At 35.0% G+C, this 21,269-nt stretch overlaps 1 protein-coding gene across 2 annotated transcripts in view; it reads left to right on the top strand.

The window, feature by feature from the left end:
- The window catches only part of UNC13C (unc-13 homolog C), a 585,929-nt gene that overhangs the window by 439,896 nt on the left and 124,764 nt on the right, over positions 1 to 21,269 (top strand). For both annotated transcript variants that reach the window (XM_047074451.1, XM_047074449.1), the window contains 4 exons: positions 2,501 to 2,627; positions 11,406 to 11,502; positions 12,152 to 12,295; positions 18,603 to 18,680. In XM_047074451.1, the coding sequence (XP_046930407.1) occupies positions 2,501 to 2,627; positions 11,406 to 11,502; positions 12,152 to 12,295; positions 18,603 to 18,680 (446 nt within the window). The remainder of the gene's footprint in view (positions 1 to 2,500; positions 2,628 to 11,405; positions 11,503 to 12,151; positions 12,296 to 18,602; positions 18,681 to 21,269) is intronic.

The following is a 21,269-nucleotide window of genomic DNA, read 5'->3' as shown; positions in this document are numbered from 1 at the left end:
TTCTCTCTCTCTCTGTAAAATTAAAAAAAATTATATCTTGTCACTGAACTTTTTTTCTATTTCTTTTTCTATTCCTTTTTTTTTCTTTTCTGAGATGCACTTATATTTTTCCCATCCAATCTAAGTTTACACACAATCTTAATATTAAAGGATTAAAACATAAAATATTATTACATTCAAAATAGACATGAACTGAATGTAATTTATGTAATTTCATGTAATTTAACATAAACTATACAAAAAATTTTAAATTATTTCCAAATGTACTTTCAGATATAGTTCGTATATAGTTTGCAGAAAACTCTTTTTCTTTGAAGATACTTAAAAATATTTATTAAAATGAGGACACAATGCAAATTATCTAAGTTTTTATGTAAATCATTTGAATAAAGCTAAAATTTAATAAGTCAAACCTTGTAAATTTAAATTCCAAAAATAAAACTATTGATAATTCTAGAAGTCAGTAGATAGCTAGTTGCCAAAGAATTTCAGGTTTCATGTATATTACATCTAGAACCACACATATACAAATTTTGAGAGTCATATGAATGATTTAGTATTCAAAATATTCCCCAGCCAGCAGGTGCACCTGTTTTGCATGCCTCATTGATTCATGAGTGCCTTCAAATGCATAAATTGAAACCAAAGAAAATGGGTACTTCTTAAAACTTGGAAATAATACTTTGTTAGGCAGTAATCTGTTGGATTTATGCCATCCAGAGAAAGAACTGGTGAGTTAGTTTGCCCTTTCTCTTAAATGCTTCCATAGCTCAAATTTCTTCCCATACTCCAAAGCAGTATCTATTTCTTTGTCAGCAATGGCAGTCTACAAACATTAGTAGCATCTGGAAGTAGTCACCTCTTGTTTTTAGAATATAGAACAAAAGATAGTCCAAAGTGTTTCTGTGAGCTTATAGGGTGTTAATCATAAGAGCAGGTGGTGTCAGTCACAAGAGCAGATGTTTAGGGTTCTGGCTCACTCTGTGGGTACCACGTATGAGATCCCGAGTGACCACAATCTATTTAAGTTTTGAGTTTGTGACGAGTAGAGTCTTCTTAATGTGTGGGTGTTAAGACAAAGGTCTTATTTTATCTGGGTTTGAGGGTAGTGTTGCATTAAATTCCTAACTATGAGTTTATCAAATAAATGTCTCCTCTTATGGTGTGGAGGGATACTAGACATCTGAGGAGAAGGGTTGGGGAGAATTAACATTAAAAGAAAGAAAGAATGAAATAAATTTGGAGAGAGTTGAAGCAAAATGTTACCTAGTTCATAATTTTGTTTGGGAGTTTAGTCTATAAGTACTAGTTTATTCTTGTGTCTATGCATAACATTAGATTACAATTATAATCTCTACAAATTGTCTTGAATGAATAGTTTAGATAATTTGAAAATGTTTGATTGGGGGTTGTGTTCCCTCCTGTGTTTATCATTGGTATTTAAATCCCTCTATAGTCACATTTTGGAAAACAAAGATGCCCTCAATTTGTGTTTAGCAATTTAATTGCTTCAGTTAGTATTTTCAGTCTGAAATGTAAAGTATGGGATGTCTCCAATATGAATCAAATAACTTTGCTTAAGAAACATTCACAGACCTCATGCAGAACTTGTAAGAGGACACTTCAACTTATAGTCTGGAATATTTGGGGTTTGGTTATATCTATATTTGTAGCCAGAATTGGCAGAGATATTAATATTGGAGGGAGGGGAGAAGCAGCGATAAATATGTTCAGTAATACTATTATTTGTCACTGTTCCCCAGTGCTATATATCCAGATTTTAAAAGAAGAAAAAGAAACAGTCTTAAGCTATACTTTCTAAGCTAGAGCAAAAAAAAAAAAAAAAAAGAAAAAGAAAAAGAAAGAAAGAAAGAAAAGAAAAAAAAAAGTCACGTATTCGGAAATCCTGCTAAAGAAATGTCAAAAGAGCCACAGGGTACAAAATAATTTTAGCTGAGCTTAAAAGGGGAAGAAGAAATCATCTGGCTTAGAAGTTTGATATATTTCCTCTCCTTTTCAACTCTTAATTCTTTCAATGTTAAATATCCAGGCCAGAAATGTGATCTACTCATTCACATTGCCAGTATTTATCAAGGATTATGTCTCCTAGTTTGATTCATGTTTTATCCATGCTTAGAGTTTTAATTCTCCCTAGAACTTTGCATCAGGCTAAAAGTAGTCAAAATATGAAAGCATGCAAATAAATAGAAAAGGTTTGGTAGGTTCTAACACTTTACATCAGAATCCTCACCTTTTTCGGGCAAGCACATTAGAACATTCAAGTTACTTTTCATTATTACTTCCCCTATTCCACAGAGGACCTAGGATGCTTTTGTGCATTTTGTGAAATTTCAGGTCTGTCTTTAACAATTCACTTAGCTTTTACCTCAAATATGCTATTCTCTTCCTTTTTAAAATACCACTAATAAAAGTAGATTAGAATACAGCAGCATTGTTGGCAAACCAAACTTTATTAAATGTTTGATTTTATCTGTTATAGAACATGAGAAGCAGCGGTTATGCAAGAGCACCGATTATATGAATTTGCATTTCAAAGTGAAATGGTTTTATAATGAATACGTGCGAGAGCTTCCTGCCTTCAAGGATGCTGTCCCTGAATATTCCTTGTAAGTAGTGATTTTCACCCCCAAGTCTTCAATTCATAGTCTTGTAAAAATTATACCTGAATTATGCAGCCCTAAAATTTCTTCTCATGGTCTCTGCGTGGATGCAGACATTTCTATTATAAAATTAACATTAAATGACTTGCATTTCTTTCGGACCATATTTAATTGAATTGTGTTGCATTTTTCAGCTACATATTTAATTGAATTGTGTTGCATTCACTTGGATATTCAACTCAAAGGAAAAGAAATACAAAACAAATATGGCTTACATAATGAGGTTATTTTCTGTGAAAGTGCTCAAACTCAGATTTTATTGGGAAAATGAAGGTATTTGTATACTGAGCATTATATTCAGATTTTTCCCTTTAATTTAAACTGAAAAAATGTCTTAGAAATGCATATTTCTAAAATAGAAATTATAATTAAACAGGTAATATTTTCATAAATATGCCTGTATCAAATACATTTCTAAGCACACAGACCTGTAATACTCTGCATCTGACATTTATCAGAATTCTATTTAATTCTATTGACGAGGGTCTTCCATATGCCAGGCACCATGTCAAGTGCTATAGGACAATAGTGAATAGGATAAAGACTGCAACCTGGAAGAAGCTTGTGCTTGATGAGATACTAATAAGTATAAAATTCCTGACAAAGCAAGGCAAAATTTAATAAGCACTAATTCAAGAAGCACAAGCAAAGTGCAGTGGGTTCTCACAGAAGAGAGACATTACCCTATGGAGGACTCTACATAATCTTTATGTATGGAGTAGCATTTGATATAGACTTTGAAAATTTGGCCAGTTTATGGCAAGAAAAGCATTTAGATTAAAAGGTAAGTTATGAGCATTATTATGGAATTAGGAATATATAGGCTAGGGTCCACAGGAAATAATGCCATTCTAGTGGGGTATAGGATATGTTTACAAAATGAGTAGATAGGAAATGTAGTTTTGAACTAGATTATTATAAATAAATGCTGTGAAGCTTGCCCCACATTCTTAGGCATTGTGGGCATTGGAAGAGACAGAGAATGGGGGACAAGGAAGAGATTTAGAAGGTAGGGAGTAATGTAATGAATTTCCTTTTAGTATGACTTTTCTCATAGAAGTTTATAGGGTACAGTGAGATACTGGGATAAGTTAAAAGTCTATACACATTAGACAGTGATTGTAGCAAGGATGTCAAAGATGAGTATGTGTGGGAGAGAGATTTCAAAGATAGAATTTACATAATTTGTCAACTAAATACAAATGAGGATAAAAGAAATAGGGAAGAGTTAAACATGAAATATATGTGCCTAAGCAGCTGATAGTATCATTGGCTTGTAAAAAAGAGATGCTGTTAGCTGGACACTTTTGTTTGGCTCTGTCTCGAAGAAACTACACTAAAATCAGACTGGCATGCATACTGAAGACCATTATAAAAGCTGAATAAAATTAAATAGCATCAGAGAAAAATCAAGGCAACCAGGATTTAAGAAGTTATGGTCCTGAGAAAAGAGAAATGCATTGAGGTGATTCCTGTATTTGCTACAAGGTTTTTTTGTTTTTTGTTTTTGTTTGTGTGTTTGTTTTGTTTTTTTCTCTCCATCCTCCCTGCTCCCATGTATTTGACAATTAGCAGTGCAGGTCTTGGTGGCCAAACAGAGAATAGCAGCCTAGTTTATAGCAATCTCCCTAGGCTGGAGAAATAAAAATTGGTGTTCAGTACTATGAAGGCTGCTTGGACTTGCAGGGTCAATTCCTAAAGAGATGGGAACCCCAGAGAAGTAAACATAACATCCTGCATACAGTTTCTCCCTGAGGTATTTTCTGATTTTTTTTTTAATTTTTTTTTCAACGTTTATTTATTTTTGCGACAGAGAGAGACAGAGCATGAACGGGGGAGGGGCAGAGAGAGAGGGAGACACAGAATCGGAAACAGGCTCCAGGCTCTGAGCCATCAGCCCAGAGCCCGACGCGGGGCTCGAACTCACGGATCGCGAGATCGTGACCTGGCTGAAGTCGGACGCTTAACCGACTGCGCCACCCAGGCGCCCTGGTATTTTCTGATTTTTAATCTGCCCTTGTGTGGAGACTGAGGCAGAAATAAGCAAGTAGAAAGCAGGGACTGAGAGGTTAAAAATTGAGTAGATACGTCAGCAGCCTCATAATACTAGGGAGACAAAAATGAGAGGTCAAGACTTCCTAAGAAATAAGACTTTCCAGACTTTCAGGTGAGATCCTTCAGGGCTCTGAAGAACTAGAAATGGCCCAGCCTAAAATTCAGCCTTGTCTCCATTATGATCCTGTAAATACAAGGACAAATTTAGATTTTCTCAGGAGAAAATGACCAATCAAAGGTTCCATAATTTTTCATAGATAATATGTAATATTCAACAAAAAATTAGACTGTCAGGCAACAGCACCAAGTGACTAGACTCCAAGAAAAAGCAGACATTATACTTACCAGACATAGGCTTTGATGTATCTTCAAAATGTGAGAGAATTTCAACATTCTATCAGAAGAATACAATGAAAATTGCAGAACTGAAAAAGGATGAAATTAGGAATGTAATAAATGGGTTTAAAGGCAGGTTATATATAGCAGAAGAGGGGACTGAAAATGGAAAATAAATTTGGAGAAATTTTCCATATAAAATAGAGGGAGAGACAAAAAATACAAAATATAGAAGAAAGAATAGAACAAAGAGTACATGGGACAAATTGCAAAGGTCTAATGTACAAAGAAATGAGTCCCAGAAAAGGAGAAGAGAGAAGGCACAGTGTATGGATTTTGTAAGATGGATGAAAAAAACATGAAACCACAGCTCAAGAATTTCTATCAGTCCTAAGCAGAATATTTAAATGCAAGAAAAACTACCTGTCATTGCATCATAGAAAATTGCTTAAAACCAAAAAAGAATTTAAAAAAACTTTCCATTTATTGAAGTCAAGGAAGGGAAGACACTTTACCTTCAAAGGAGCTACAGTAATACTCATGGATGATTGTTCAGTAGGAGTGACTGAAACCAGAATACACTGCAATGATACCTTTTAAGTGCTGAAAGAAAACAACTAACAAGCTTAGAGTTCTATAAGCATCAAAAATATCCTTCCAAAAATAATATATATCCTTTCAAAACAAAGTGACATAAGTATATTTATATAACTGAGAAGCTGAAAGAATCCATTTCCAGCAGACCTTCACCAAAAATATATAAGCCATACGTCAGATAGAATGAAAATGACTAAGATAAAAATATAGTAATGTAGCAAATAATGCACTACAAAATGTATGCAAAGAATAAAATTTAAAATATGTTAACTGTTTAAAAATTAAAAATCTGTAGAAGAAAATATACATAGAAGTAAAGTACAAGACACTTGGATAAACACATGCAGTTAATATGTTGTATGATCCTTGAATTGTTCACAAAGTGTAAAACACTCCAATTTAAAAATCCTCTAGGGGCGTCTGGGTGGCTCAATCAGTTGAAGTTCGACTTTGGCTCAGGTCATGATCTCACAGCTCATGGGTTCGAGCCCTGCATCGGCCTCTTTGCTGACAGCTCGGAGCCTGGAGCCTGCTTCAGATTCTGTCTTCCTCTCTCTCTGCCCCTAACCTACTCTCATTCTGTCTCTGTCTCTCTCAAAAATAAATAAACTTTAAAAAAATATAAAAATCCTCTAATATATCATGGATATGTCATGGATATATGTTATAATTTATAGGGTAACCCCATAAGGTACAATATTGTGTATTCATAACACAGTAGGGTGGAGGGTAATAAAACATACCTAAGGGTAAGAAAGGAAAATGCAAAGAATAAAGAGCAGGCAGGAAATTTGGGGGGGGGGGGCAAGATGATATTTTTAAGACTAAATATATCAGAAAATTGAATGTAATCATTAAATATTAATGGATTAATACTGGCCTACCAGATAAAATAGTAAGACCAAACTGTCTTGCTCATAATTCATGCATCTAGAAAGGTTAAATAAAAGGATGAAAATAATAATTGAGATAAAATTTTCACAAGATACTAATATTAAAAGAGACTTCAAGGTAAGAAATATAATAAAATAATTTTGAGAAATAGAAATATTTCGTGATGATTGAAGAAGCAATTTAACAAAAGATATATCAGTTAGAAATGTAAATGTATCTCATAACATGTTAACAAAATATATAAAGCAAAAATTGTCAGAAATAAAAGGAAAAAATGAATCTACAATGCTACTTGGAGATTACATTTTTCAGCAACTGACTAAACATTCAGACAAAAAAGTCAGTAAAAATACAGAAGTTCCAACAACACAAATAACATACTTAAATATATTTATTCTTCTGTATCTATATCTGTACCTGGTCACCTAGAGGTTCCATAATTTTTTGTGGGAATTGTTTACAAACACACACACACACACACACACACCTATCTACAATTTATCACAAATGATGACAAAACACACATTGTTATCATATGCACTTAGTGCATTTACCAAAATAGACTATTTGTTCGACCATAAAGGAGGTCTAATGGATTTTCAAAGATTGAAATATATACTGTATATTCTAGTACCACTGTGGAATTAAGCCAGAAATCAACTCTAAGATAACTAGAAAATGACCAGATAGGGAAATTAAGCAGAAAACTCTAATTCATGAGTTAAAAAAGAAATCACAGTGTGAATTACAAAATATTTTGAACTGTGATAATAAAATATGACATATTGAAACTTGTGGATTGCAGCTAAAACAGGAAATAGAATGATATTCTATAATTCCATAGACAGAAATTCTATAGAATTCTATGATTCTGTAGTGAGAGGGAGAAAGGTATAAAATCAATAGTGTAACTGTCAGAAGAATAGTTTAAAAACCAAATTATGTCAAAAGAAAGTAGAAGGAAGAAAATGATCAACATGACCAGAAACAAAAATAAATTTTAAAATGGAAGAAATTGCAAAGCCAAATTTGATGTTTTAAAAATATGATAAAGATAAAAGAAGACTTAGCAAGACCAATGGGAAGTGAAAAGGAAAAACCGATGTCACAAATTGTTATCTGAAAAGGACATTACTAAAGGTAATGTAAAACATAAAAAGACATTATTTATGCCAGCACATTTAGAAGTTAGACAAAATCTCCAATTCCTTTATATAACTTACTAGGCTAATGTAAAAAAAAATTAAATAGGCCCATAAGTTTTAAAATTTGAATCCATAGTTTAAAATCACACAACAAAAACTCCAGGTGCAGAAGGCTCCAAATGGAATTCTTCCAACTATTTAAAGAAGAATGTCACCACTCTTACACAAACTCTTCCAGAAAAGGCAGGAAAACTTCTCAAATAATTTGTTGAGTTCAGCATATTTTTACCTACTAAAACTTATTGAAAATATGACATATAATTAAAGAACAATTTCTCTCTGAGCATACATTTAAAAAATAAATAAATAAATAGCATAGCCAATAGAATGCAGTAGTTTATAAAAAGACTAATATAGCATGACCAAGAAGTATTTATTCCTGAAATACAAGATTGGTTTCACATTTTAAAAGTAATGAATGCAATTCACCACATTTAAGGAATGAAAGAGAAAATCCCTACAGTCCTTACACTGGACACAAAATAATAATTTAATAAAATACAAGACCGGTTTATTATAAAGTTCTCCTGGAAGTTAAAAATAGAAGGGAACTATCTTAATATAATAAAGACACACTCTTTCAAAAGAGAAACAACTATACAAACATTGTGCCTATTTTTCAATTGAAATGTAGTCGACAAACAGGAGTACAACGTACTTGTTCAACATTATATACATTACAAATTGATCATCCTATATCTAGCTACTATCTGTCACCATGCAAAATTGTTACAATATTATTATGTTTCCTATACAGTATATTGTATTTCCATGTGTTACTTAGTTTATAACTTAAAGTTTGTACCTCTCAATCCCCTTCCTCTATTTCACACATCCCTCCCCTTTCCTCACTTCTGGCAACTGCAAGATTGTTCTCTGTATCAGTGAATTGATTTCTCTTTTGCATGTTGGTTTGGTGTTTTTACATTTCACACATAAGTGAAATCATATGGCGTCTGTGTTTTTTCATCTAACTTATTTCACTTAGTATTACACCCTCTGGGGGTGTTGTTACAAGTGGCAAGATTTCATTTTTTTATTATGGCTGATAATATTGCATTATATATCTGTACCACATCTTTATCTGTTCATTTATCCATGGACACTTAGGTTGCTTCCATATCTGGTCTCCTGTGGTGTGGCTGACTGAGGTCTGACTGGCTATGAGGTCTGGCTACTACTGTCTCAGGTGCTCTATTGCATTGGCATGCACCCAAACCTAGGCAGCATTGCTTGAGGGAACCCCAGTGCTGGCCACCATGTGTGGTGGGGCAGGGGGTTGCTTGGAAGGGGCCCCACAACTGGTTGAAGTCTCCTGCCATATGCGGCAGTGTGGGAAACCACTTGGGAGGAGAGCCAGGCCAGGGCAGGGGATTAGGCGGGGATTCTGCAGGGTCGGGCACTGGGTGCAGTAGATGGAGAGTGTCAGAAAAGGTGCCCACCAGGGCTAGGTCAACTAAATAGAAGAGAAGTGAAAAGGAAATGGTGTCCGCCAGGCTTCTCTTCCCAGAGAATATTCCAACACATCCTCACTCTTCTGTCACATGCTGTAAAATTAGTCAGTGAAACTCCTTCACAGGTAGCCCAGGTGCTTTTCAAAGTGCTGCCTCTGTGCTGGGACTCAAAGTAAGTGAGATTGAGTGCATGTCCTTTAAGAGTAGAGTTTCCATTTTCTGTTGCTCTCTGGCTTTTCTGGATATAAGCCCTGCTGGTTTCCAAAGACATATTCTGGGTGCTCATTTTCCTGGTGAGGTTGTCTGGGCTATGGAGCCTAATGTGGGTCTCAGACCCCTTATTCCTCAGGGAGGGACAGTTACAGTATCCCTCTCTCTTGTGGGTCATTACACTGACAGGCATCAGTCCTGACTAGATCACCTCTCCACCTGTCTTAGCTGTCTCCTTGTGGCTAACAGATAATATCTGTTCTGTTATTCTTCACTTCATTCTCTGAGATAGTTGTATACATAATTACAGATTTTGGTGTGCCTGTGAGAGGACAAAAGCTCAGGATCTTCCTACTCTGTCATCTTGATCCCCTTCCTCTCCAAACATTATGCTTATTGACAATATTTTGAAAGTTTCCCCCTGAGATAAAAAAAAAAAATGACACTGAGAGCTGATAACATCACCTTTATTTAACATTGTACTAAAAGTGCTATATAATACAATAAGACAAGAAAGAAATAGAAAAAATAGAATGATTGCAAAAGCATATATTAATGCTGTCAATATCTGTGTATGACATAATTGTGCATCTAGAAAACCCAAAAGAAACTACAGGGTAACTAATAGAATTAAAAAGAGAACAAGTCTATGTAAAAGTTAATTAAGTTTCTATATAATACCCACAGGCAATTAAAAAATTACATATAAACCTTACCATTTAAATATCATTAAAATCATGAGAAACAAATGGTGATGAAAGATGTGCAAGACTTCTACTTCTAGAATGTGTTACTTAGAGACATGTTACTAAGAGACATTTAAGATGAACTTAAATAATATACACAATGTTCCTAAAAGGTGTATTACCGTACAGATAGTAATTCTCCCCCCATTGACTTATAGACTTATTGACTTAATGCAATCCCACTAAAAATTTCAGCAGATATTTTTGTGCAAATTGACAAATTCAATCAAAAAATGAGTACAGAAATACAAAGGACTAGGAATAGCCAAGATAATCTTGAAGACGAAGGAAGAAAAAAAAAAAAACCTTGAGAGCTGCACTATTAGTTATGAAGACTTAATCAAAATACACAGCTATTAAATGAAGTGGTGTTAGTGTATGACAAATAGACCAATAGGACAATGTAGTCTAGAGACAAACCCACATACGCCATTACCTGATATGCACCAATGATGCCAATTAAAGGCAGCAGGGAGAAGGATTATCTTCTAAAATAAAAGATGCTTTGCACTTGCACCTCCACATGGAAAAAAGAACTTTGAAACTTTGACCATTCACAAAACCCAACTGCGGATGGATTACAGATCACAAGTCAGAGGTGAGCACCTAAGATGAGTTAAAGGAAAATAAATCGGGGCGCCTGGGTGGCTCAGTCGGTTGAGCGTCCAACTTCGGCCTAGGTCATGATCTCACAGTTTGTGAGTTTGAGCCCCGCGTCGGGCTCTGTGCTGACAGCTCAGAGCCTGGAGCCTGTTTCCCATTCTGTGTCTCCCTCTCTCTCTCTGACCCTCCCCCGTTCATGCTCTGTCTCAAAAATAAATAAACGTTTAAAAAAAAAAAAGGAAAAAAAAAATAGTATGGGCGGAAGCCCAACAGTAAAGTACTAAAAAGTGAGAGAATGGCATAATAGGGGACACAGCACACATGACTGACATTTTATAAAATTTTGAATTATAAAGGGAATTGTAGGGTGGGGATTGGGAACTAAGCTTGTTTTAAAAACCATGGGAAGAGCTAAGAAAGAGATAGACAATGAAAGTAAATAAACAGGGATGTATGTGTTTGATGACGTAAAGCTAAAGGTCTCCAGGAAACAGAACTACAAAAAAGGGAATGAAAAGAGATTTTAGGTCCTGAATTACTCTCATGTAAGGAAAGAGCAGTATTCACTGTTAATTATGTGCAAATGACATCTTTTATGGTATGTAACATTATTATTTTTTTTAGGTGGTTTGAGCCTTTTGTCATGCAGTGGCTAGATGAAAATGAAGATGTATCAATGGAGTTTCTTCATGGAGCACTAGGAAGAGACAAAAAAGATGGAGTAAGTTTAAATTAGTTTAAGATGACTTTTTGTCAATACTCTTTCACACTATTCACTTGTAACATAACGGGGATTGTTAGGCTCATTGTTATTAATTAATTTTATTTTAATCCTCTAATGACCAAAATAAATGTAAAACACAACTTTTAAGGGCTGCTAGAAACTCTAGGGAATTGTTTAAATTAAAAAAAAAATTACCCTTTTGCTTCCAGGATTCCTTTACCTCTTGAATTGATCTGGGTCTACAAGTTCACCAAGCTTAAACAAAACTTCCTGGTCCTGAAAGCTTTCCAGGATTTCAAGATTAGGAGGAGACACCCTCCAAATCCCTCTGGAACAACTTAAAAGTCTTGAGCCACAATAGGCTTGCTAACCCATCTTTGTATCTATGGGGAATGAGAGAACTAGTCCCTCAATGTAGAAATGGAAAAACCAATTAATAGGAGCCTGTCTCTAATATTAGTTCTAATACTTTTCCAGGAAAGGAGATGAATGATTTTGAAATGGGTAAGCATTTTATTAAATGGGAAATGAAGGCATATGAGATGAAGGTACATGGTATAGGAGATTCACTTATTTACGTGATTTGACTCTTTCCACAGTCCCTCTAATGTGCTTATTGGAATGGTATCGCCTTCTCTCCCTTCAGTTCCAGCAGACGTCTGATCATGCCCTCTTCTCTTGTTCTGTGGTTGATGTCTTTGCTCAGCTTAACCAGAGCTTTGAGATTATTAAGAAACTGGAGTGCCCTAATCCTGAAGCGTTATCTCACTTAATGAGAAGATTTGCAAAGGTGGGTTAAATGGAGTGCATCCTTTCTTTTCTGAGATGGTGGCATTTATTATTTTCTCACATAGAATTTGACAAATGCTATTGTTGTTTGTAGTATTACTCTTCTTTGACACCACTACCCCAATTGAATTTCTAATTCTAGTACCAATAGGTTCTGTTTCCAGGCTTGTCATCTGACTTTCTTTCTGCCCTTTTTGTTTATTAAATATGAATTTATCATCTTTAAAAATCTGTTATTCACATTAGTGATTCAGTTGTTCATACCATTGAGGGAACTACTATGGATGGCAAAATCATTCCAGATATGGTGCTTCTTAGCTGAAAATGAGCCTTGGCATTTCATATTTAAATTGCAAGTATTTTTAACGGACCCTATACTACAATGAAAAGTCTATAAGACTTGGAGTCATGAAAACAGAGTTCTCATTTCAAATCAGCCAATAACCGTGGTATGAGTCTGAGCCATTCATTCCATTTTTATGAAATGTAGTTTTCTTAGTTGACAGATTGATTTTGATCAGATTACATAGTCTTAAGATTTCTTTCTCCACATATATATAAAAACAAATATACAGCTTTGACATGTTAAAAAATAAAGGAATGCCAAAACTCAGTTAAATTATATAATATTTAAGATGTATTAATTTGTAAGGGCTGCCATAATTAAATACCACAGAATCATGGCTTAAAAAGAGAAACGTTATTTTTTTACAGTTCTGGAGGCTAGAGGCCTGACTGAGATCAAGGTATCAGCAGATTTAATTTCTTCTGAAGCTTCTCTCCTTGGCTCAGGGATGTCAGCCTTCTTAATGGGTCCTCATGTGATCCTTCTTCTGTACACATGCACCCCTGGTGTTTATTTGTGTACCCAAATTTGCTTTTCTTATAAAGACACTAGCTAGTTTTCTCAGGTAGGCACTTCAAGGGGCCCTCGGATCATCCCAGAGAGGTGCCTTTGAACTGCTAGAAACAGTTACTGTTCTGTTCAAGTCTTGATGCCAAGGTTGAGGGCTGGTTGAGAAGAGGGCTCAGAGGAGTCTGGCTGGAGTTTGGTCAAGGACAGAGTCTTTGTCACCCTCTGTCATTCTGTGATTGGGATTCTAGCCTGAGAGATCCCAAAGAAGAGAGAACATAGGACTCAGAGAGAGCTGATGGAACTAGAATTGGAAGCTTAGGTCCTCATTGTAAGAAGTCTTGAAGAACAGGCAAAGTGGCCAAACTTCTTTTAGTAGAAAGTAGGAGCTGTGAGATATATAGGTATGTAGGTAGGTAGGTAGATAGATAGATGCAAGAAAGAAAGGAAGGAAGGAACGAGAAAGAGTAGAAGAAAGGATGGAAGGAAGGAAGGAAAGAAAATGAGATGCCAGTGAAGACTTTTAGGTAGATAAACTGTCAGCCTAAACTGTATTACATTATTTGTGTCCCATCAAGTATTTTGAACTCTAGTCTTCATCTGTTAATTAGGTAGGCTAAAGTAATCTCCTGCTTTTAACGATAATACCTAAAAATCATTTCTCTTCATCATCTCTAGAGGAAACTGTTGGTAGCAGCTGATTTCAACCTCCCAGCGTGGTAAAATCTGCAGTAAGCTCTGCGGGAGAATTACTCTAAAAAAAATTCTCTAAGAAAGTCCTTTCTCGATGAACAGCTGCATTTTGGGTGCCTGCCAAGAGAAGAATGAAAGGGGGTCATTAGGGATACTGTAGAAAAAAGTGTGTCACATGCTATTCTTGGAAATCTGTGGGACTTGTGGTAGAAGGGTCATTTGAGAGTTTAATAATCTCAGAGCTAATATATTTGGTAACATGCTATTGTAATTGTGCACTCTATGAGAAAGGTAACTAGGATTCACCCTCAGAGTGATCATGTAGCAGGTTGTGTAAGCCAGAAGCATGTAAGTATCAAGAGCAGAATGAAAGCTCCACTAGGGGTCAAGGCCTTGGGCCTCAGACCACCCTCCGCTCCGTGGTAGTTTTGACCTTTCTGCAGCTGTGAAGCTGCACTCAGCCGTGTTTAGACTGCCCAAGGTATAAGCAAGTGGGCTGGAGGAAAGTATAAAGAAGTGGGAGATTACAAAGAGAGTTATGTTAGAATCACACACAGGAAAACACATTCTCTGAAGTGAGGAGAAAAGAATTAGGCTCCATGTGTCACTGAGGAAATGTGAGGTTTTTTTGGCACAATAAAAAAAAATTTTACATAACTAAAATTTGTTCAATCCATGTAAATTCAATACTACCCAATTATTATCATGAGGAAATAATGTGAGAAAATAAACCTTTTCTGGGAAAGTATAAATGGGTAATTTCATTGAAAAATAAATTCTATTTTGTTGGAATGATTTTTAAAAATCATAAAAATGAAAACTGGGACTTTATGGTTAATATAATTAGGTATTTCACAGCCATGTCAGACTATTAGAATTGGTGTTCTTCCATTACATGTGACCATTGGTCTTAAAAACCCTATCCTTCTTAGAATTAGGATCCTTGTGTCAGAATATTGAAATCATATTCTCTTCCTGGAACTTATATTGATTTAAACCTCCCAGAGAAAAGACATCAAAAATGATAACAGCAAACATTTGGGAAGACTGAGCCTTCTAAAGTGGGATTTAAAGGAATGATTTGTTCTTATGAAAGCATATGTAAAACTGAATATACCAAAGAGATGCTTCACATTTCATAGCTCTGATGACAGGCAAAGAGTGCATGTGGGCAGTGAACATTTCTATGGCTATATTGCTGCTCTTGGTAAATATGAGCAGTTTAATTAAAAAAAGAGATATGAAGCAATGATATCTTCATTATTAAAAACAAACCAACGAATGTTGACTTTTGGCTATGATTCTGGCTGGTTTTTGTTTTTGTTTTTGTTTTTATTGAGTTTCCAGGGACTGGGGACACTATGGTGAATGAGACACACGTATTCCTTGTTCTTGGGGAATGTAATCCTAATTTTCAAACTTACTGATGATAATTAATTGACCATCACTATGTACTTATCACTTTACATATTTTGTCTTGCTTATTCTTCACTACAACCCCATGACACAGATACTATTATTTTTCCTAATCATTCCACTGATGAAACAAGCTTAGAAAGTTTCAGTAACTCAAACAAGGCACCCACCTAGAAATGGTATGGATAAAGTGCTTGTAACCACTGAGCAATACTACCTCCACAATCTGGTATCATCACAAATCAATTGATAAGTTGGAAAGCAGCAACTCACCATTTATTTTCAACCTTTGAGCCAAACCTAGGCAACTCTCTGGATTCTATCTTACGCTGCATGCATTAAAATACAGTACTGTAAATCACTGAAGTGACATTTCTGATGTCACTTACTAGATAGCATACTTCTTATCCTCCATGCATTGTTCTAATCCTGAATGTTCCATAACTAAAGTGGGGCTGAAAAGATGGATTTTGAACCAGGGCTCTTATCTTACTGATTGCAAGAGTAATACCCTAGATGGACCTACTGGTGGTGTTGACAGGATATTTAGCCCATTTCAAGAGCATGCCATTAGCTCAGGAGATCATAATGACTTTGGGTAATTGATCACTATCTCACTTAGTAATACCAGTAGCTGCATGTCAAATGAGAGCAGATTGCAGATGGGAGATATTTGGATAATCCTGTCTGATCCTTTAAATGTAGAGAATCCCTAGCTTCATTGCCACAATCCTATTAGAATTTCATTTTATTTCATCTGGAGCTCTTTGAATGGCAATTCCTTTACTGCATCCATAAGAGAATCATCTACACCTCGTGACTCTGTCTTCATATAAACTGTATTTTATTATAGAACAGAATGGAAACAGCTTCTGTTAGACTCTTGCCTCTCTCTCTCTCTCTCTGCTGTCCCCATTTCTGAAGCCGCAAGAGTCCCATAAAGATAAAATCCTGAACTAAATTCACACAGTCAGAAGGAAGTTCTGTCTTCCAGGCTTTGCTAGGTACACCTTCCATCAACAGGTTCTCTCTGAAGAGTTCACCTACACCCTACTCTATGTTAGTTAGGACTGTGGTTTTCAAACTTTAGCTTGCAGCAGAATCACCTTGGAGGCTTATTAACAAACACCAGAATTGCTGATTCAGTAGACCTGGAGTAGTACCAGAGAACTGGCACTTCCAGCAAGCTCCTAGGCAAAGCTTGTGATACAGCTGGAGATGTGTCTTAGGAAGGTATGTCTCATGTAACTGCTTACTAGTATTAAACAATTAATACGTGATAAGGTTTTATTTTGTTGAATGAATTAGAATGAAATTTAAGTTGCCTCTAAAATGTACGTGAAGCCTGTCCTTCAGGTATACTTTGTACATTAGTAAAGAAGTAAATATTGTTATAGCCAGTGTATCTACAACTCCTATGGGCACAAGGCCCTACACCATATACTACATGGCTGAGCTCTTGGCCTTACCCACAACTCCTTGTCATTTGCTAACCATTGGCATCTGTAGGTTAGTAGATATAAGATCCTAGGATCAGTTGTCCCCAAGTGGGAATTCAACAGACTAGGGCTTTCCTATAGAGAAGAGTCAAATGTCAGACCATGGGAGATACCTTGAGAATAATCTGAATTGAATATCTGGATTCCCCTCTCCAAACTTTATCTGGAGCAAGTTATAGTCTCTGAGTTGCAACAAGATCCTCAATTCAGACTTTGCTTTGTTTTTATATCACAGTGAAATGATTCTTAGCGCTTGTACAATCATTAGAACCTGCAAATTGAAAGCAGTGTTCGTATGTACAAGAGAATTAGTACTTTTTAGGTAAGTCCCAAAGTCATTTTCAGCATTATATATAGAGTAAAATTTGAACAGCTGCATTTGGAAGATGCTTCAGTCTGATCAGCCATCTGTTTTCCTAGATCTATTGGTCTCCCACTTCGTAAGATTTTATATTTTCCAAGACCAACTGTCTATTTAAATTGACGCTTATTATCAACATGCTTTGTACTTCCACAAAATATCAATTTTCTTTCTGCATGTTTCCCCTAATTTCAGGTTTTCACTATGGTCTTAAACATCTGTAAAACAAGTTCATAGTTCCATTTGAATTCAGGTTTATAGATTAAGGAGTTGAGTTGAAGGAGAGACGTTTAGGGTGTTTCCTGAGTTATTTTGAGCCATGCAAAGAAAATTCAGATTAATATATTGCACAAAAAAGAAAAGCTGTCCTTTTCTATAAGAAGAGATAGTATATATCTATAATTATTATTGCATTCTCTCCTAAGAAAATCATGTCCACATTTGGCTTAGGATAATTCAAGCTATGTGAGTAAAAGTAGGATACAAATGCATCAATATATCTTTGAGTAACTGAAATAAAATTTAACAAAATGTGTTTGTTTTTCCTTATTTTTGCATAATTAGTGGAAGCAGAGGGCATCCTTAAGCTGAGAAACATTTATTAAATGGAGAAGGAAAATGTGGAATTAGGATGAAGAGGACAGAAAGAAGGCAAAAATGGGACATTTTTTAGAAAATAATTTGTCAATAAATAATTTAGTAAATTAAGTTAAATGTATTGAAATAGTGTGATACAACAAAAGCTGAAGTTTTAGGTTTCCATAGGTGGTCTTTGATATTAGTAAGGCTCCTTATAGAAAATTACTGAAAATATCCATTGCTAAGTGACTTGCACAGGAATGCTCTGATCCCACTTATAATTGTAGAAGGTATTTAGGAACATGGTAGAAAGTTGAGAAAATGACCAGCACAGAGACTTTGGGCATGGTATATGTATGTGTGATAAGAGTGAGAGGGGTGTAGGAACTAGAAACCATGAGGAAGGAGTCAAAGCATAAGGCAGGTTGTTTGGGGCCTGAGGGGAGGAGTGTTATTGTCATTAAGTAATAAGCATCCAATCATAGAGGAGGTTGTCACAAAATCGTATATCTTTGGAGTATTTAGTTAAGTTACAAATAAAGAATTTTATGGGGCACCTGGCTGGCTCAGTCAGTGGAGCATGTGATTCTTGGTCTCAGGTCATGAGTTTGAGCCCCACAATGGGTATAGAGATTACTTAAAAATAAAATCTTTAAGAAAAAAGAATTTTATGCTAGAGAGATTATATTACAATTGAATTAATTCATGTGGATTATCTTTCACAGGTACTCAGAAATACCACAAATTCTCATCTAAACGTAAAAGTTTGAGATGCTTCTTTTGTCAAGGGCATAGATTTAATCACTGCTTATGGCCCCCTTGTAGCTGAAAAAGAAAGGTTGGCCTGATTAGCAGTAAACTGGGTAGTGTGTGCATAACTGGATACATTTTAAAATTCTTTCCCCAGACTATCAATAAAGTACTGCTTCAGTATGCTGCGATTGTATCGAGTGATTTCAGTTCATACTGCGATAAGGAAAATGTGGTAAGTAAAACCCTGCTTTCATGTTATCCCATTGAGATGTACTTTTTTAAACTAATAAGTAAGCAGGAGAAATTCCTGTTTTCTTTCTGTTTTCAAGGATAATAGGGAATAAGGGATCTCTAGAAACAGTTTGAAAACTTCTCTAGGAGTCCTGAACTGGTTACATTACAGAATCAGAGAAAGGTTAAGAGCATCTCAAGGTCAGCCAACTTGTGGTTTTCCATGATCGTGAGGAACAAGATTCACATAAACAATTAAAAACCCACATAATCATAAGACATTAAACTAGGAATTAAAAAGTTGTTTAGATCGACACAAACAGAGTAGTTTGGCCTCCAGTACCAAAGTGAGTATAATTTATCTTTTGGTTTTCAAATAAATTGAGAAAGATAGTTAAAGTAAGAAATGATTCTGATTTCTACTCCAAGTTATTAACTTAGCCTTTTATTTTTTGGATGATTGAGAAAATCTTTATAAATTCAAACCAGCAATGCACCTTAATAAAAAGCACAAAGGGAAGTAAGATAAACTAAAGTGATTTAGAGGATAATCTGTGTTTATTCTATGGTGGAAGGTGAAATCTTTCCTATTCACCATATGTAATATTAGGAGAAATATATTGGCAACATTATAGGAATTTTTTTGAACACTGAAAAAATATATTACAAAAGTTAGTACTATATTTTTAAAGAGGAAAACCAGTCCACCCCCTTAAAAAATTAGTTCCCACTATCAGGCGAACCTAAAATAGAATTCCCACTGAAACCTCATTGATCTCTGGCTGACAGCTCATTAATATGTCAGTCTTAATGGTTCTTGAGGGTCCCAGAAGATACTTCTTTCTCTTAAATTTTTATGCTGCCTAGAAATTTTATGAAAATTCCCACATATCCAGCAGTGATTTCTAACTGCCATTGATTATAAATGGGCAAGATATTGATTTACTCAAGGCATATATTTATAATTAAATTTATAATGCATTTGAAATATATTATGATGAAAATCAAAAACAGTGCCAGGTAATTTCACTTGATCTTGGCCAAAGGGCCGAGAAGCGATAGTGCCAGGTAATTTCAGAAAAAAATTCTGATTATATTAGGATAGCCAGTTGAACATTTTGAAAGGTAGCTATGAATTACCAAGGATAATTCTTGTCATTCAGAACAGAAAATTAGCCTTAAGGACTCCTGCAGACTTTCACTGTATTATGAGGTAACGTTCTATAGTATATTTTATTTTTAAAAAACATTGGAGAAAAAAATCATAAATCAATGTTTATTATTACTTGTATTTTGTCTGTATATTTTCTACTTTTCAAAATCAAGTATTTATAAAGAAAGAGAATAAATACTCTTGCAAATATTACAGCACAAGAACTTTTTTCCTCAATGCTTCTCTTTCCTAGTTCCTGGTATCTTAATAAGTCTTAGACTCTCATTCAAATGCCAAACATCATTTTCGCTTTTCCGTGAAAGAACGGCAATTACCTGCTTAGTTATGCTTTCAGCTGAGATAAATTGAAGAGGTTCATTTGTACATTTATGCATGTGCATAGAACTATTATAGGTTTCTTTCAATATCAAGAACATCATAAGTTGTTTTTTCCCCCCCTCAGTATATTTATGCCCATATACCTATTTCTTCTGCAAATTGATCTAGAAACTTTTAAAGAGGGACATCCAGGAGCACCTCAGTGGCTTAGTTGAGTGTCTGACTCTTCATTTTTGTTCAAGTCATGATCCCAGGGTCTTGGAATCAAGCCCCGTGTCAGGCTCAGCACAGAGCATGGAGACTGCTTAAGATTCTTTCAATCTCTCTCTCTCTCTCCTTCTGCCCTCTTCCCTGCTTGCTCTCTCTCTCTCTCTAAAAAATAAAAAAAAAAAAATAGAGACATCCTTTAAGAGATAACCATAACATGCTTTCCCAGGGGTCAGAATTAAAGACGATAGTTAAAATGTTAGAATGTTAGATAGTTAAAATGACAGAATAATTTTTTCTAAATTTTTTTAAGTTAGAACTTTGTTTTAAATTGAAAATGGATCACAAGTTTTTTAATCTGTTGTCCCTGTACTCCAAAATACAGCAACACAACATATATAAATCAGAATTACTTTATTTTGAATATTTTTGAAAATCTTTTTCAGCTCAGAAACACCCTTTAAGTGATGTAGAAATGGCCATAGTCCCAACATAACTAACTTTCATATTCACTGTAGTTAAGGTTCCTAACTTTGTTCTAGATGAAATGCATTATGATATTTTTAGGGGAAAAGCCAAATTATATACAAATAAAAAGATTACAACTTGAACATAGGTTCTTTTATCTAACTAAACTCATCAACAAATGATACCTCTGAATTGGGTTAATGTTCCCTTTCCTGTACATGTTAGCTGTTTTGTTTTGTTTTCAGTGACCATGGAGGTGCTTAAAATAAAAGCTGTTTCCAGATTAGCTGTAAATTAGATTCAGGTCTCAGTAGTGATTTGGTAAATTGATTCAATAAAATTGATAATTGGACATTTCAAAGTCAGAGAAAGCTTAATGAAAGAGGAGAGTCTCATATTTATTTTTATCTCTCTCTGAATAAC

Source organism: Lynx rufus, unplaced genomic scaffold (genome assembly GCF_022079265.1).
Source record: "Lynx rufus isolate CCGP_SWC_20201006 ecotype Redwood Valley unplaced genomic scaffold, mLynRuf1.p SCAF_13, whole genome shotgun sequence".
Classification (NCBI taxonomy): domain Eukaryota; kingdom Metazoa; phylum Chordata; class Mammalia; order Carnivora; family Felidae; genus Lynx; species Lynx rufus.
Note: the sequence above shows the minus strand (reverse complement) of the source record. Positions and strands in the feature narration are given on the sequence as shown.